Raw genomic sequence first — 15,173 nt, 5'->3', positions numbered from 1 at the left:
GGAGTGGCACCACAAACCCCTGACCTCAATCCCATAGAAAATGTGTGGGCAGAACTGAAAAAGTGTGTGTGAGCAAGGAGGCTTACAAACCTGACTCCGTTACACCAGCTCTGTCAGGAGGAATGGGCCACAATTCACACAACTTATTGTGGGAAGCTTGTGGAAGGCTACCCAAGTTAAACAATTTAAAGGCAATGCTAGCAAATACTTATTGAGTGTATGCAAACTCCTGACCCACTGGGAATGTGATGAAAGGAATAAAGCTGAAATAATTCATTTTCTCTACTATTATTCTGACATTTCCGATTCTTAAAATAAAGTGGTGATCCTAACTAACCTAAAACGGGTTATTTCTACTAGGATTAAATGTCAGGAATTGTGAAACTGAGTTTAAATGTATTTGGCTAAGGTGTATGTAAACTTCCGACTTCAACTGTATGTAGGTGTGTGTTTGCTGAGGTGTGTGTGTGTGTGTGTGTCTGAGGTTGCTGATACCACTTCTTGCAGGCGGATGTTCCCACGGCCCAGAGGAAGAGGTTCACCAGGGTAGAGATGGCCAGAGTCCTGATGGAGAGGAACCAGTACAAGGAGAGACTGATGGAGCTACAGGAAGCTGTACGATGGACAGAGATGATACGGTAGGGAGGAGGAGGGAGAGGAATCATGTGACAAGCTGAGCTCGTCCAAAAGAAAATTCTGTATATTGAAGAGTTTTTGTATTCCAACCACACAATGTGCTTACTGATAAACATGTATCCCTTCTAGTTTGTTTTTGTGTTTTCTCTCCTGGGCGATTCTAGCTAGTTGAGTAACAAGATCGTTTTTGTCTCAGCTGAATAGTGATAAGTCATTAAATGTGTTGTAATCTTTCCCTCAGAGCATCGAGAGAGAATCCAGCCACCGCAGACAAGAAGAAATCCAGCATCTGGCAGTTGTAAGCTTCACTCCTTTCCTACCGTCTCTCCCTTCCTACCGTCTCTCCCTTCCTACCGTCTCTCCCTTCCTACCGTCTCTCCCTTCCTACCGTCTCTCCCTTCCTACCGTCTCTCCCTTCCTACCGTCTCTCCCTTCCTACCGTCTCTCCCTTCCTACCGTCTCTCCCTTCCTACCGTCTCTCCCTTCCTACCGTCTCTCCTTTCCTACCGTCAGTCCTTTCCTACCGTCAGTCCTTTCCTACCGTCTCTCCTTTCCTACCGTCTCTCCTACCGTCTCTCCTTTTTTACCGTCAGTCCTTTCCTACCGTCTCTCCTGTCCTACCGTCTCTCCTGTCCTACCGTCACTCCTTCAATGCAATCCTTCCCCTTTACCACACATCTCTCCTTTTTTGCGTGCTCTCCTTTTCTCTTTACACTCCACATCTAGGAGCTGTCATACCACACTTATAGCTAAAACCACTAAGATTGTTGATGATCATTTAATCTGATTTCCCCTTTCTTTTTTCTTCTTTCTTTTCATGTTTTGATCTCTAGTGTGTAGGTAAACCTTTGACAGGCTAATGGGTCATTTTTGATTTTGGTTCTTAACAAACAAATCAACAAACCAGGGAGTGTCTGCCTGATCAGGGAATGGCTTTTTAGTTGAAGTGTCATTCTGTTTTTGTCGGAGTGAGTTCAAATTGAGTGAAATCTCCCAAGGGAAACCAACACTTTTCGTCTGCTTTAAAACGTTTCAAAAACGATTCACCTACAAATGGAAGACAGAAGTGTGTTTGTGTGTGTGAGCGTGTGTGTGAGCGTGCACGCGTATCAGTGTGCTTCAGCGTAGTACACATTATACATATATTTTACCGAAATGTCTTGTAAATTGCCATTTCCTGATCTAGGCTCCCCTGTTGGGTTTCAGCAGGAATGGTTATGGTGTGTAATGCATCTGACTAATGATGCATTTTTATTTGGGGCAGGGGATATAGCATTAAGCTGTTGGGAGAGGGGTTGCGTGTATTGAATGCATGTTTATTTATGAAGAAATCCCTTGTCTCTCCTGTTGCCCTCTGCTCCTTTGGTCCCTCTCTCTGTTGTATCCTCCTGATGTTGTTGTTGTCCTATCTGTATGCAGGAGGTGTGTTGGGAGTGGTTGGGATGGGTGATGGGCGTGGAGAAAGAGGGTATAACTAGTGGAATGGATAGTTGTATTCTAGAGTCAGATACTGTAATCAGAATGGCATATGTGGTTGGACATTTTTCTAAACTGATACACTGAGTTTAGTCTTGAGGCTACTTTCTGCTACATGGAGAGGGTCATACAGTCATCTATACGTTTTGACCTGATGATCTGTAGCTGTTTGATCTTCAACTGAAAAAATCCTGATATTTATGGACCTAGTCTTTTCATCTCACTCTGTTACTAAACAAGCATCGTCTCTAGAGCTGGAATAAGCAGCAATAGTTTGTAACTGTGTTGTGTTCTGTGTTGAATTGCTAACTGCCTGGTTGGTGTTACAGTACTAACCAATGCATTCCCTGCTCTCCCATCCCCTGTAAAATCAGAGTGGAGACTCGCTCACTGCTTTTGGTCGGTGTAGTCTGATCTAACCAATCTGATTGAGAAAGGTCTCTTTGCATCATGGCACTGGAACAACAAACATTGTTCTGACCTTTTTTTGAAAGTTTGCCAAGCTCTGTATGGTTCTGATTTTTGCTGTGATTTGGGTACTGAGATGGGTACTGAAGGTGTGATTTGGGGGGGGGGCGTAATCAAACCTTCATTTGATTATTTATCCCTTAAACCCTGCTGCTGCTGCTTTGTCTGCCCCTCTATATGTGTATGTGTGTTATTTCTTTCCACCTCCTTCCTTCTCCCTCCTTCCCTCCCTCCGTCCTCCAGTTTCAGTCGGTTGTTCAGTTCGAGTGGAGGAGCGGCTAAGAAGCCTGCGGAGGCTGCGCCAGTGAATGTGAAGTACAACGCCCCCTCCTCGCAAGTCCAGCCCTCTGTGAAGAAGAGGAGCGCAGCTCTGCAACAGCTACCCAGCGACAAGAGCAAGGCTTTCGACTTCCTCAATGAGGAGTGAGTGTTGGAGACGTCTACCCATCTGTCCATTTCACTCATGATCCAACCAGTCTTTCACACATCAAGGATTCAATCATCCTTTGGCCCCACCTCCATGCCACCATCCATTCTTCAATTAATTTACCCATCTACGCTGGACAGTATGTCCAGAATAGATTAGATATTTTTTTCCTCCCCCAATTCAGGTCTGAGTCAGGCAACATGGTGTCTCGCAGGGAGCAGAAGAGAGCCCAGTACAGACAGGTGAAAGCCCACGTTCACAAGGAGGACGACGGCAGGGTACAGGCCTACGGGTGGAGCCTGCCCCAGAAATTCAAGGTAGGACAAGTGTCTTAGTGTATTATTTTATACTAGACTTTATACTAGACGAGGGCTGCATATTAAGTTAGGTTCAGTGACTCCAGGTATGCTGACCACTGTGTTATATTACAGGTGGCCAATGGTGGTCAGACGTTAGAGAACAAGATGAAGAATCTACCTGTACCCGTCTACCTCCGACCACTGGATGAGAAAGATGCTACCATGAAGGTGTGTGTGTACATTTCCTTACCTTGTATTTCTCTCCATACAGTACATTCAGAAAGTATTCAGACCCCTTGACATATATAAAACAGATACCTTATTTACATAAGTATTCAGACCCTTTGCTATGAGACTCAAAATTGAGCTCAGGTGCATCCTGTTTCCATTGATCATCCTTGAGATGTTTCTCCAACCTCATGAGTCCACCTGTGGTAAATTCAATTGATTGGACATGATTTGGAAAGGCACACACCTGTCTATATAAGGTCCAACAGTTGACAGTGCATGTCAGAGCAAAAACCAAGCCATGAGGTCGAAGGAATTGTCCGTAGAGCTCCTAGACAGGATTGTGCCGAGGCACAGATCTGGGGAAGGGTACCAAAACATTTCTGCAGCTTTGAAGTTCCCCAAGAACACAGTGGCCTACATCATTCTTAAATGGAAGAAGTTTGGAACCACCAAGACTCTTCCTAGAGCTGGCCGCCCGGCCAAACTGAGCAATCGGCGGGAGAAAGGCCTTGGTCAGGGAGCTCCAGAGTTCCTCTGTGGAGATGGGAGACCTTCCAGAAGAACAACAATTCTGCATCACTCCACCAATCAGGCCTTTATGGTAGAGTGGCCAGACAGCCACTCCTCAGTAAAATGCACGACAGCCCACTTGGAGTTTGCCGAAAGGCACCTAAAGGACTCTGAGGACTCTCATGAGAAACAAGATTCTCTGGTATGATGAAACCAAGCTTCAACTCTTTTGCCTGAATGGCAAGCCTCACGTCTGGAGGAAACCTGGCACCATCCCTACAGTGAAGCATGGTGGTGGCAGCATCATGCTGTGGGGATGTTTTTCAGTGGCAATGAATGGGAAACTAGTCAGGATCGAGGGAAAGATGAATGGAGCAAAGTACAGAGAGATCCTTGATGAAAACCTGCTCCAGAGCGCTCAGAACCTTAGACTGGGGCGAAGGTTCACCTTATAAAAGGACAACGACCCTAAGCACACAGCCAAGACAATGCAGGAGTGGCTTCGGGACAAGTCTCAATGTCCTTGAGTGTCCCAGCCAGAGCCCGGACTTGAACCAGATCGAACATCTCTGGAGAGACCTGAAAATAGCTGTGCAGCGATGTTCCCTATCCAACCTGACATGGCTTAAGAGGATCTGCAGAAATTAATGGGAGAAACTCTCCAAATACAGGTGTGCCAAGCTTGTAGCGTCATACCCAAGAAGGTTCAAGGCTGTAATTGCTGCTGAAGGTGCTTCAACAAAGTACTGAGTTGAGGGTCTGAATACATATGTACATTTTGATATTTCATTTATTTAATTTTTTATAAATTAGCCAAAATTTCTAAACCTGTTTTTGCTTTGTCATTATAGGGTATTGTGTGTAGATTGAGGAAAAAAACATTTAATCAATTTTAGAATAAGGTTGTAACGTAACAAAATGTGGAAAAAGTCAATGGGTCTGACTACTTTCTGAATGCACTGTACTGTATTGTTGCGTATTGCTAACTGTGTGTATTTATCTCCTGTAGTTGTGGTGTGCTGCAGGTGTGAACCTGTCGGGGGGTAAGACCCGTGACGGCGGGTCTATAGTAGGTGCCAGTGTGTTCTACAGTGACCTGACCAGCCCTGGTCCTGAGAGTCCTCTCGGGAAGACAGGATCACAGAGCAGTCTGGACAAACTGGACCAGGACCTAAAGGTACATATACATCACACACAGTCACGTGGTCATACAGCACACACATGCACTCATACAACAGACAGACAGACAGGCTCATAAGACACACGTGTGTACGTACAGTAAACACACACACACACACACACACTCATACAGTCTTTTCCGTTGTGTGTGTGTGTAGGAACAGGAGAAGGAGCTGCTCCACCAGGAGGAGCTGTCTTCTCTTGTGTGGATCTGTACCAGTACTCAGGCCACCACTAAGGTCATCGTCATCGACGCCAACCAGCCTGGGAATGTCCTGGAGAATTTCTTTGTCTGCAACTCCCATGTTCTCTGCATCGCTAGTGTGCCAGGTCTGCGTGTGTTCGTTTGTGTGATGTAAACTGAAGACAAGGCTAAATGTTTTTGTTTTGATTGTAGCTAATCATACCATGTTTGTTTATAAATGTTTATGTGTGTGTCAGGTGCCAGAGAGACAGACTATCCGGCAGGGGAGGAGGTGCCCCATGACGCAGGGTCGGGTGCTGAGGGCGGGACTCTGCAAGCCAGCACAACCAGTATTTGCTCAATGGGTGAAGCTGGAGTGCTGGCAGGGATCAATGTGGTTGGCTGCTCTACAGAGGGGGCAGTGGCTACCCCCCAGACAGCAGGAGCAGAGAATGACACAGACTCCGGTAAGATTAGTACACCCACGCAGGCATACAGTTGAAGTCGGAAGTTTACATACACTTAGGTTGGAGTCATTAAAACTCGTTTTTCAACCACTCCACAAATTTCTTGTTAACAAACTATAGTTTTGGCAAGTTAGTTGTGTCATGCACGAAGTAGATGTCTTAAGTAATTTTTCCAACAATTGTTTACAGACAGATAATTTCCCTTATAATTCACTGTATCGCAATTCCAGTGGGTCAGAAGTTTACATACACTAAGTTGGTTGTGCCGTTAAACAGCTTGGAAAATTCCAGAAAATTGTGTCATGGCTTTAGAAGATTCTGATAGGCTAATTGACATCATTTGAGTCAGTTGGAGGTGTCCCTGTGGATGTATTTCAAGGCCTACCTTCAAACTCCGTGCCTCTTTGCTTGACATCATGGGAAAATTAAAAGACATCAGCCAAGACCTCAGAAAAAAAAATATAGTCCTCCACAAGTCTGGTTCATCCTTGAGAGCAATTTCCAAACGCCTGAAGGTACCATGTTCATCTGTACAAACAATAGTACACAAGTATAAACACCATGGGACCATGCAGCCGTCATACCGCTCAGGAAGGAGACGCGTTCTGTCTCCTAGAGATTAACATACTTTGGTGTGAAAAGTGCAAATCAATCCCAGAACAACAGCAAAGGACCTTGTGAAGATGCTGGAGGAAACGGGTACAAAAGTATCTACAGTGCCTTGCGAAAGTATTCGGCCCCCTTGAACTTTGCGACCTTTTGCCGCATTTCAGCCTTCAAACATAAAGATATAAAACTGTATTTTTTTGTGAAGAATCAACAACAAGTGGGACACAATCATGAAGTGGAACGACATTTACGGATATTTCAAACTTTTTTAACAAATCAAAAACTGAAAAATTGGGTGTGCAAAATTATTCAGCCCCCTTAAGTTAATACTTTGTAGCGCCACCTTTTGCTGCGATTACAGCTGTAAGTCACTTGGGGTATGTCTCTATCAGTTTTGCACATCGAGAGACTGAACATTTTTCCCATTCCTCCTTGCAAAACAGCTCGAGCTCAGTGAGGTTGGATGGAGAGCATTTGTGAACAGAAGTTTACAGTTCTTTCCACAGATTCTCGATTGGATTCAGGTCTAGACTTTGACTTGGCCATTCTAACACCTGGATATGTTTATTTTTGAACCATTCCATTGTAGATTTTGCTTTATGTTTTGGATCATTGTCTTGTTGGAAGACAAATCTCCGTCCCAGTCTCAGGTCTTTTGCAGACTCCATCAGGTTTTCTTCCAGAATGGTCCTGTATTTGGCTCCATCCATCTTCCCATCAATTTTAACCATCTTCCCTGTCCCTGCTGAAGAAAAGCAGGCCCAAACCATGATGCTGCCACCACCATGTTTGACAGTGGGGATGGTGTGTTCAGCTGTGTTGCTTTTACGCCAAACATAACGTTTTGCATTGTTGCCAAAAAGTTCAATTTTGGTTTCATCTGACCAGAGCACCTTCTTCCACATGTTTGGTGTGTCTCCCAGGTGGCTTGTGGCAAACTTTTAAACGACACTTTTTATGGATATCTTTAAGAAATAGCTTTCTTCTTGCCACTCTTCCATAAAGGCCAGATTTGTGCAATATACGACTGATTGTTGTCCTATGGACAGAGTCTCCCACCTCAGCTGTAGATCTCTGCAGTTCATCCAGAGTGATCATGGGCCTCTTGGCTGCATCTCTGATCAGTCTTCTCCTTGTACGAGCTGAAAGTTTAGAGGGACGGCCAGGTCTTGGTAGATTTGCAGTGGTCTGATACTCCTTCCATTTCAATATTATCGCTTGCACAGTGCTCCTTGGGATGTTTAAAGCTTGGGAAATCTTTTTGTATCCAAATCCGGCTTTAAACTTCTTCACAACAGTATCTCGGACCTGCCTGGTGTGTTCCTTGTTCTTCATGATGCTCTCTGCGCTTTTAACGGACCTCTGAGACTATCACAGTGCAGGTGCATTTATACGGAGACTTGATTACACACAGGTGGATTGTATTTATCATCATTAGTCATTTAGGTCAACATTGGATCATTCAGAGATCCTCACTGAACTTCTGGAGAGAGTTTGCTGCGCTGAAAGTAAAGGGGCTGAATAATTTTGCACGTCCAATTTTTCAGTTTTTGATTTGTTAAAAAAGTTTGAAATATCCAATAAATGTCGTTCCACTTCATGATTGTGTCCCACTTGTTGTTGATTCTTCACAAAAAAATACAGTTTTATATCTTTATGTTTGAAGGCTGAAATGTGGCAAAAGGTCGCAAAGTTCAAGGGGGCCGAATACTTTCGCAAGGCACTATATATCCACAGTAAAACGAGTCCTATAGCACCTCAGCAAGGAAGAAGCCACTGCTCCAAAACCGCCATTAAAAAGCCAGACTACGTTTTGCAACTGCACATGGGGACAAAGATCGTACTTTTTGGAAAAATGTCCTCTGTCAGATGAAACAAAAATAGAACTGTTTGGCCTTAATGACCATCGTTATGTTTGGAGGAAAAAGGGGGATGCTTGCATGCCGAAGAACACCATCCCAACCGTGAAGCACGGGGGTGGCAGCATCATGTTGTGGGGGTGCTTTGCTGCAGGAGGGACTGGTGCACTTCACAAAATAGATGGCGGTAGGAAAATTATGTGGATATATTGAAGCAACATCTCAAGACGTCAGTCAGGAAGTTAAAGCTTGGACGCAAATGGGTCTTCCAAATGGACAATGACCCCAAACATTCTTCCAAATGGACAATGACCCCAAGCATTCCTCCAAAGTTGTGGCATAATGGCTTACGGACAAAGTCTAGGTATTGGAGTGGCCACCACAAAGCCCTGACCTCAATCCTATAGAACATTTGTGGGCAGAACTGAAAGTGTGTGTGTGAGCAAGGAGGCCTACAAACCTGACTCCGTTACACCAGCTCTGTCAGGAGGAATGGGCCAGAATTCACCCAACTTATAGTGGGAAGCTTGTGGAAGGCTACCTGAAATGTTTGACCCATGTTAAACAATTTAAAGGCAATGCTACCAAATGCCAATTGAGTGTATGTGAACTTCTGACCTACTGGCAATGTGATGAAAGAAATAAAAGCTGAAATAGATCATTCTCTCTTATTATTCTGACATTTCACATTTTTTAAATAAAGTGTTGATCCTAACTGACCTAAGACAGGGAATGTTTACTAGGATTAAATGTCAGGAATTGTGAAACTGAGTTTAAATGTATTTGGCTACAGTGTATGTAAACTTCTGACTTCAACTGTACACACACACACACACGTATTTTTTTTGTTGTTGTGTGTTTGTCTTTTTGGTCTCGTATCCCCTCCGCTCCAGACACCAAGCCCCTCCCCCTGCCACTCACCACAACAACGAGGAAAGCTCATCTCCCTCCTACAACAAGCAGTCAACTCATATGGACACCGAAACACATTGAGACATTTTACTGTAATAGAGGAGAACGTAACCTTTGCCCTTTTATGTCTCGACTCCCAAGAACAGAGCAGACAATACTAAGATGGGAGTATCCATTAAAGTGATTGTGTAAAATGAATGCTCAGTTTCTGTCGTGTGCGCACCTTGTACAGCTTGCTGCATATTATCCAGACTGTATGCTAGCTGTCTAGCCTGTGTTTTATAAATGTGCAAAGAGCATAAAAATACGCATTTAAATACGGAATTGGCAACTCGTTCTCATTCTGCGAAATAAGCATCTTCTTATCCAGGTAGGCCACTTGATTTCAACATCCTAAACTCAGTGAACAGGCTGGGTTGTTCAAACAGTTGGAGACGGACAGGAGGGTGTATTCATAACAGATCAACTGTTCTAACATGTTAGCAAGCAAATAGATCCATGTAAAGCTAGACTTTAAATATAAAGATTAGCTACTCACTAGCAGGTGGGCCTGTGCTTGAGAGATTGTTAACGCCTGCTACCAGAAGTTAGCCATTTATTAGTGAATGTGCATTTTGCGTGGTTCTGGTTAAATGTGTAACAAAAAGGCTGTTTTCATAGACCAGATCAGTGATTATGGCAAAAAAAAGCAGTAATATTTGCTTCTCCTGTCCTTCCCTAAGTCAAAAGTGATTATCTATTGAATACTCTGCTCTTACACCTACAGTATCTCCTTCTCTCCTCTCTGTGTAGGCGCCAAGGCTGCAGAGGAGGCTACTGAAGCTACAGAGGCCAGTGCGGGTCCTGCAGGCCCGGAGCATGACTTAAGTCAGAGGGGAGTCTACACGGAACATGTCTTCACTGACCCTCTGGGAGTACAGAGCACTAGTCCTGGGGAGACGCCAGCCAACTACACACAGAGGTATGCGATACAGGGATGCACACACACCACACATACACACCACACACACACATACACACTAACATCCTGTTTCTGTTCTCAGGGAGTCTGATCTGGTAAAGGATGGTGTTAGCTCCAACCCTAACCCAGAGGAGCAGGACCTGATGAGAGAAGAAGCCCAGAAGATGAGCAGTGTTTTACCCACCATGTGGCTTGGGGCACAGAACGGATGGTGAGACGCCGATCGATTTAATCAATCAGATCAGTTTATCAATCCCATATTGATCTCATCAGTCAAATGTGTGTGTGTTCCCAGTGTGTACGTGCACTCGTCAGTGGCCCAGTGGAGGAAGTGTCTCCACTCTATAAAACTGAAGGACTCTGTCCTGGGCATCGTCCATGTGAAGGGGAGAGTGTTGGTGTCTCTGGCTGATGGAACACTGGCGATCTTCCACAGAGGAGTGGGTAAGGCTGATATGTTTTTTAGTTTCTTGTGTGACTGTGTCCATTTAAAGGATTCCTACATTGGTGCTCTCACCGCTCTTACTCTCCCTCTCTCCAGATGGTCAGTGGGACCTGACTAACTACCACCTACTAGACCTGGGCAGACCCCACCACTCTGTCCGCTGTATGACCGTGGTTCACGACAAGGTCTGGTGTGGCTACAGGAACAAGATCTACGTGGTCCAGCCCAAAGCCATGAAGATAGAGGTACGTCTGACCCGTTCATGGACGCACGCACGCACAAGAACCCCCCCCCCCCCACACACACGGACTCACACAGACTCAGTCCACAGATTATAGTTGTAATCCTCCTCTCCTTTTCCATCCCTCCCCCTCTCCTCCACTGTAGAAGTCGTTTGATGCCCACCCCCGTAAAGAGAGCCAGGTGAGACAGCTGGCGGGGGAAGGAGATGGTATCTGGGTGTCCATCCGACTGGACTCTACTCTGAGACTGTTCCATTCCCACACACACCAACACCTGCAGGACGTTGACATAGAGCCCTACGTCAGCAAGATGCTGGGTGAGGAACCAAGGCCATTTACACCTGTTGATGTAGGTATTGTGTGTTCTACGTTCTATGCTTCTAAAGCAACTTGATTGTGGTGTTTGTGTCCTCATTGTTAGCTAGTTTTGACTGATATGGGACAAGGGTTCACAGCATTAGCAAGCCCAAGTGACATTAAGGAAATACAGACCCATACTTCATTATTCCTCTTTTCTTAATGTGTCATGTTGGTCTCCCTCAGGTACGGGGAAGCTGGGCTTCTCCTTTGTCAGGATCACAGCTCTCACGGTGTCCTGTAACCGTCTTTGGGTCGGCACTGGCAATGGAGTCATCATCTCTATACCTCTCACTGACGGTAAGGGGAAGTAATGTCTCTCTCCCACTCTCCATCCCCCTCTCTATGCCCACTACTCTCTCCAATCTCTATTTAATGATGCATCTCTCTCCATCCTTCTCTCTCCCCTCCCAATCTCTATTTAATGATGCATCTCTCTCCATCCTTCTCTCTCCCCTCCCAATCTCTATTTAATGATGCATCTCTCTCCATCCTTCTCTCTCCCCTCCCAATCTCTATTTAATGATGCATCTCTCTCCATCCTTCTCTCTCCCCTCCCAATCTCTATTTAATGATGCATCTCTCTCCATCCTTCTCTCTCCCCTCCCAATCTCTATTTAATGATGCATCTCTCTCCATCCTTCTCTCTCCCCTCCCATTCTCTATTTAATGAAAAATCTCTCTCCATCCTTCCATCTATCCACCCTCTCTATTTAACGATTAATCTCTCTCTAGACGATAAGGTGATGGCAGGGCCAGGTAAACCTGGCGGAGTGATCCGTGTGTATGGTGATGAGAACAGTGACAAGGTGACGGCTGGAACCTTTGTACCCTTCTGCTCCATGGCGCACGCTCAGCTCTGTTTCCATGGTCACCGAGACGCAGTCAAGTTCTTCACCGCTGTCCCAGGTAACTTCACTTCTCTTCCCTCTCTTCTTCTCCTCCTCGTCCTGCCTTTTAACTGATCAAGGTCCCCCCTCCCCCAGGTCATGTGATCCCGTCAGGTGCAGGCGGAGCAGCGGAGGCTGGGGGTGACAACGGAGCAGAGGAGCACCCTCAAAAGCAGTTTGGCAAGTCTGTTCTGGTGATGAGTGGAGGAGAGGGATACATCGACTTCAGGATGGGTGAGTTGGCATGGACCATCACATCACACTGACAAGTACAGTCAGTATATGGCATGGCATGAAAACATAGATATTTGTATGAGATGAAGTGGCTTAATGTGTGTGTGTGTCTTTGTGTGTGTGCGCGTTTAGGTGATGAGACTGAAGAGCCACTGGACGAGCCCACTCTGAAGCTGCAGCCGTTCCTGGCCAAAGCTGAGAGGAGTCACCTGATCGTCTGGCAGGTCATGGACAGCCAGGACTGAACTGTAACCTCTGACCATGCCACGGCGATGAGGAGCCTATTTAAAGCAGGAACAAGCTGTCCATTCAGATTCACTCTTTTGCATGTTTATTTTTGTTTATTTATTTTCTTCAAATTTTGGTTTTGTATCTTTGTTTTGTTTTATGTTTTTTTAATTAAATGTTTTATTTTACTTATTGTATTGTATTTGAAATCTGATACAAGCCCGTCGTGCTTCTATTATTATTATTATTATTATTATTATTACCGCTATTACTACTATAATGATTATTAGTGAAAACAAAAAAAATGGTGATTTAATTTTCTTAAATCATATTTTGTACCTGGTTTTCTATTGGATGCTTAGGGTCCAACCCCTCTGTCCAAATACTGTGTGGTGATTGGTGGAATCAATGCAGGGTCAGGGTGTGTTTTTGGCCTCCCCTCTGTGCTTTCTTTCAGATAGACGGAGAGGAGACAATAGTGTATAAGAGACCTGCTCACAGGAGAATAATGATGGTTTATTGGTTATGATGTGTTTTGAAATGCAAAACCAAATCAACCCCATGATGTCTCACATCGTCCAATAAGAAAGAAGGGATTACAGGACAATCCAGCAAGTGAGCCAATCTTGTGTGTCCTGAATGACACAGGCGTGCTCTTCTTGCGTGATATATTTTATTTTGTGAGAACATGGCTCTTGATTGTATGAAAGACCATTTTTAATCAATTGTAAGAGTTTTCTGGACCTGGGATCAGTGTTGTCCTCCATGACTGGGCTTATGTTTAGGCTAACCTAATAGATCTCTGATCAATCATGTCCGTAGCTGCTGGGGCAGAGAATCGCTTTGTTTCAGTACTTTGGAAATGCACCTTTTCTTTCTAGGGATAATGATTGACAGGATTTAAATAGGATGGATACATATAGATTCATAATTTATTACCTCACGGAAGGAAGGCAGTGTTGCATTGCAAGAGTGTTGGAACAGGGCTTCCGTCTTTAGTTTCTGGGCCGCTGCTCTCCCGCCTTCCCTCCCTCCCACCAGCTAGAGCTTGCAGACACTTTACGAAAATCAACGGCTGCCTTATGTTTGAGAGTTGAGAAAAAATATGTTGAAAACTACATTATGGACTTTAAGTGTGACAGATTTATTTATTCCTATGTGAAAGAATGTTACATGGCCGGTTACCAAATAAAGTAAATGTGTGGCCTTGTAGCATGTTCAGCCCCGTCTCTCTGTAAATACAATAACATTTTGCCAGACCGTCTTTGTTAAAATGATCATGGTGTATAGAATAGAGATATTTTTCAGCTGTCATCTCTGCAAATAAACTAAGAGCACTCTCCGAGAGCAGAGATGTCGGTGAATAATAGCCAGCTTCTCCACTTCTGGAGTCTTTTGTACGCTGAGAGTAGATGTTACCCATAGGCACAGATCTAGGATCAGTTTATCTTCTCTAAATCCCATCATGAAACATTAAGGGGAACAACTCAACACTGACCTTAGATCAGCGTCTAGGAACAACTTCTTTCTTCTACCTTTTGTACACTAGAGGGCAGGGTGGCTCCCCCATAGGTTGCTATGATACTGACGTTTTCAGACTAAGCCTATTTTTATTAACTTTTTGTACATTTAGTCTTTTTAGACTCTGGTTGCATCTTAAATGACACATTGATTCCCCATCTAGTACACTATTTTGGCCAGGCTAGTTGAAAAAGTAGTGCACTAGAAAGGGGGTAAGGTTTCATGTGTCTCTGGTCTGTGCATCAACAGATTTAGCTGGTGTCTGTCCTGAGGGGTGAAAGTGTGTGTTTCTTTCCAGAAGACCCCTCATATTGCAGTTCAACCATTTCAGTATTTATTTCTATGAAAGAGCCTTTGTAGTTCAGAATGTAACTTTGTACAATATGAAATATCAACATATATGTGAGCGAACGACTTGATTCGGTCTTATGTAGCAACATTTGACATTTTGTTTTTTTACATTAGATATTATTTTGACAATGATTGTTATTGGAATGGTCAATACATGAGTGGGTGAATTAGAGAGAAACTACTGAGCTATGCACTACATCCACAGGGGAAGGTTGAGTGTTCTGGGTAGGAGTTGTCACTGGGCAGTGATCTAGGAACAGCCTATCCTTACAAAATCCTACATTACGGTTAAGGTGAAAGGTGTAAAACATCAGTGCCTAAGATCAGCTTCTTCCTACTCTAACCTGGAGGTTAATGAACAGGTCACAGTCGTCGTCGTCCCCCCCCCACCCCACCCCCCCCCCCAACAAAACTGTTTTGTTGCTGTGATGCATCACCTATGTACTGATACAGCGTCTCAGCCTTATTCTTTTAGCATTCAATTAAACTGACTTTTTTGGGGGGGGAAACTCTTGTGTCCTCTCGTTATTTGGCTTTTTCCAACTTATTGAAATCATTCCTAGGTGCTCATGACTTTACCAGACATGGCTCTTTCCAATACATGAGGTGCACTTAAAATCAACCTCTCAAAAGAGAAGAAAACATTCAGCGTACATATGTGTAAACCAAACACAATGGCTGTCCATG

The 15,173-nt window shown here is 44.4% G+C and overlaps 1 protein-coding gene across 2 annotated transcripts in view; it reads left to right on the top strand.

Moving 5' to 3' along the window:
* The window catches only part of LOC139376677 (C-Jun-amino-terminal kinase-interacting protein 4-like), a 51,358-nt gene extending 37,532 nt beyond the window's left edge, over positions 1–13,826 (top strand). Inside the window, exons 12-28 of one of the 2 annotated variants that reach the window (XM_071119526.1) lie at positions 508–638; positions 878–934; positions 2,824–3,003; positions 3,192–3,324; positions 3,439–3,534; positions 5,057–5,224; positions 5,385–5,556; positions 5,668–5,877; positions 10,050–10,218; positions 10,301–10,429; positions 10,514–10,662; positions 10,760–10,908; positions 11,051–11,222; positions 11,449–11,562; positions 11,998–12,171; positions 12,249–12,386; positions 12,519–13,826. In XM_071119526.1, the coding sequence (XP_070975627.1) occupies positions 508–638; positions 878–934; positions 2,824–3,003; positions 3,192–3,324; positions 3,439–3,534; positions 5,057–5,224; positions 5,385–5,556; positions 5,668–5,877; positions 10,050–10,218; positions 10,301–10,429; positions 10,514–10,662; positions 10,760–10,908; positions 11,051–11,222; positions 11,449–11,562; positions 11,998–12,171; positions 12,249–12,386; positions 12,519–12,631 (2,454 nt within the window). In that variant the 3' untranslated portion in view covers positions 12,632–13,826. The remainder of the gene's footprint in view (positions 1–507; positions 639–877; positions 935–2,823; positions 3,004–3,191; positions 3,325–3,438; positions 3,535–5,056; positions 5,225–5,384; positions 5,557–5,667; positions 5,878–10,049; positions 10,219–10,300; positions 10,430–10,513; positions 10,663–10,759; positions 10,909–11,050; positions 11,223–11,448; positions 11,563–11,997; positions 12,172–12,248; positions 12,387–12,518) is intronic. The other variant, XM_071119525.1, reaches the window with a different exon arrangement.
* Positions 13,827–15,173: the final 1,347 nt, after the last annotated feature.

This window comes from Oncorhynchus clarkii, chromosome 20 (genome assembly GCF_045791955.1).
Source record: "Oncorhynchus clarkii lewisi isolate Uvic-CL-2024 chromosome 20, UVic_Ocla_1.0, whole genome shotgun sequence".
In the NCBI taxonomy this organism is placed as follows: Eukaryota; Metazoa; Chordata; class Actinopteri; order Salmoniformes; family Salmonidae; genus Oncorhynchus; species Oncorhynchus clarkii.
Note: the sequence above shows the minus strand (reverse complement) of the source record. Positions and strands in the feature narration are given on the sequence as shown.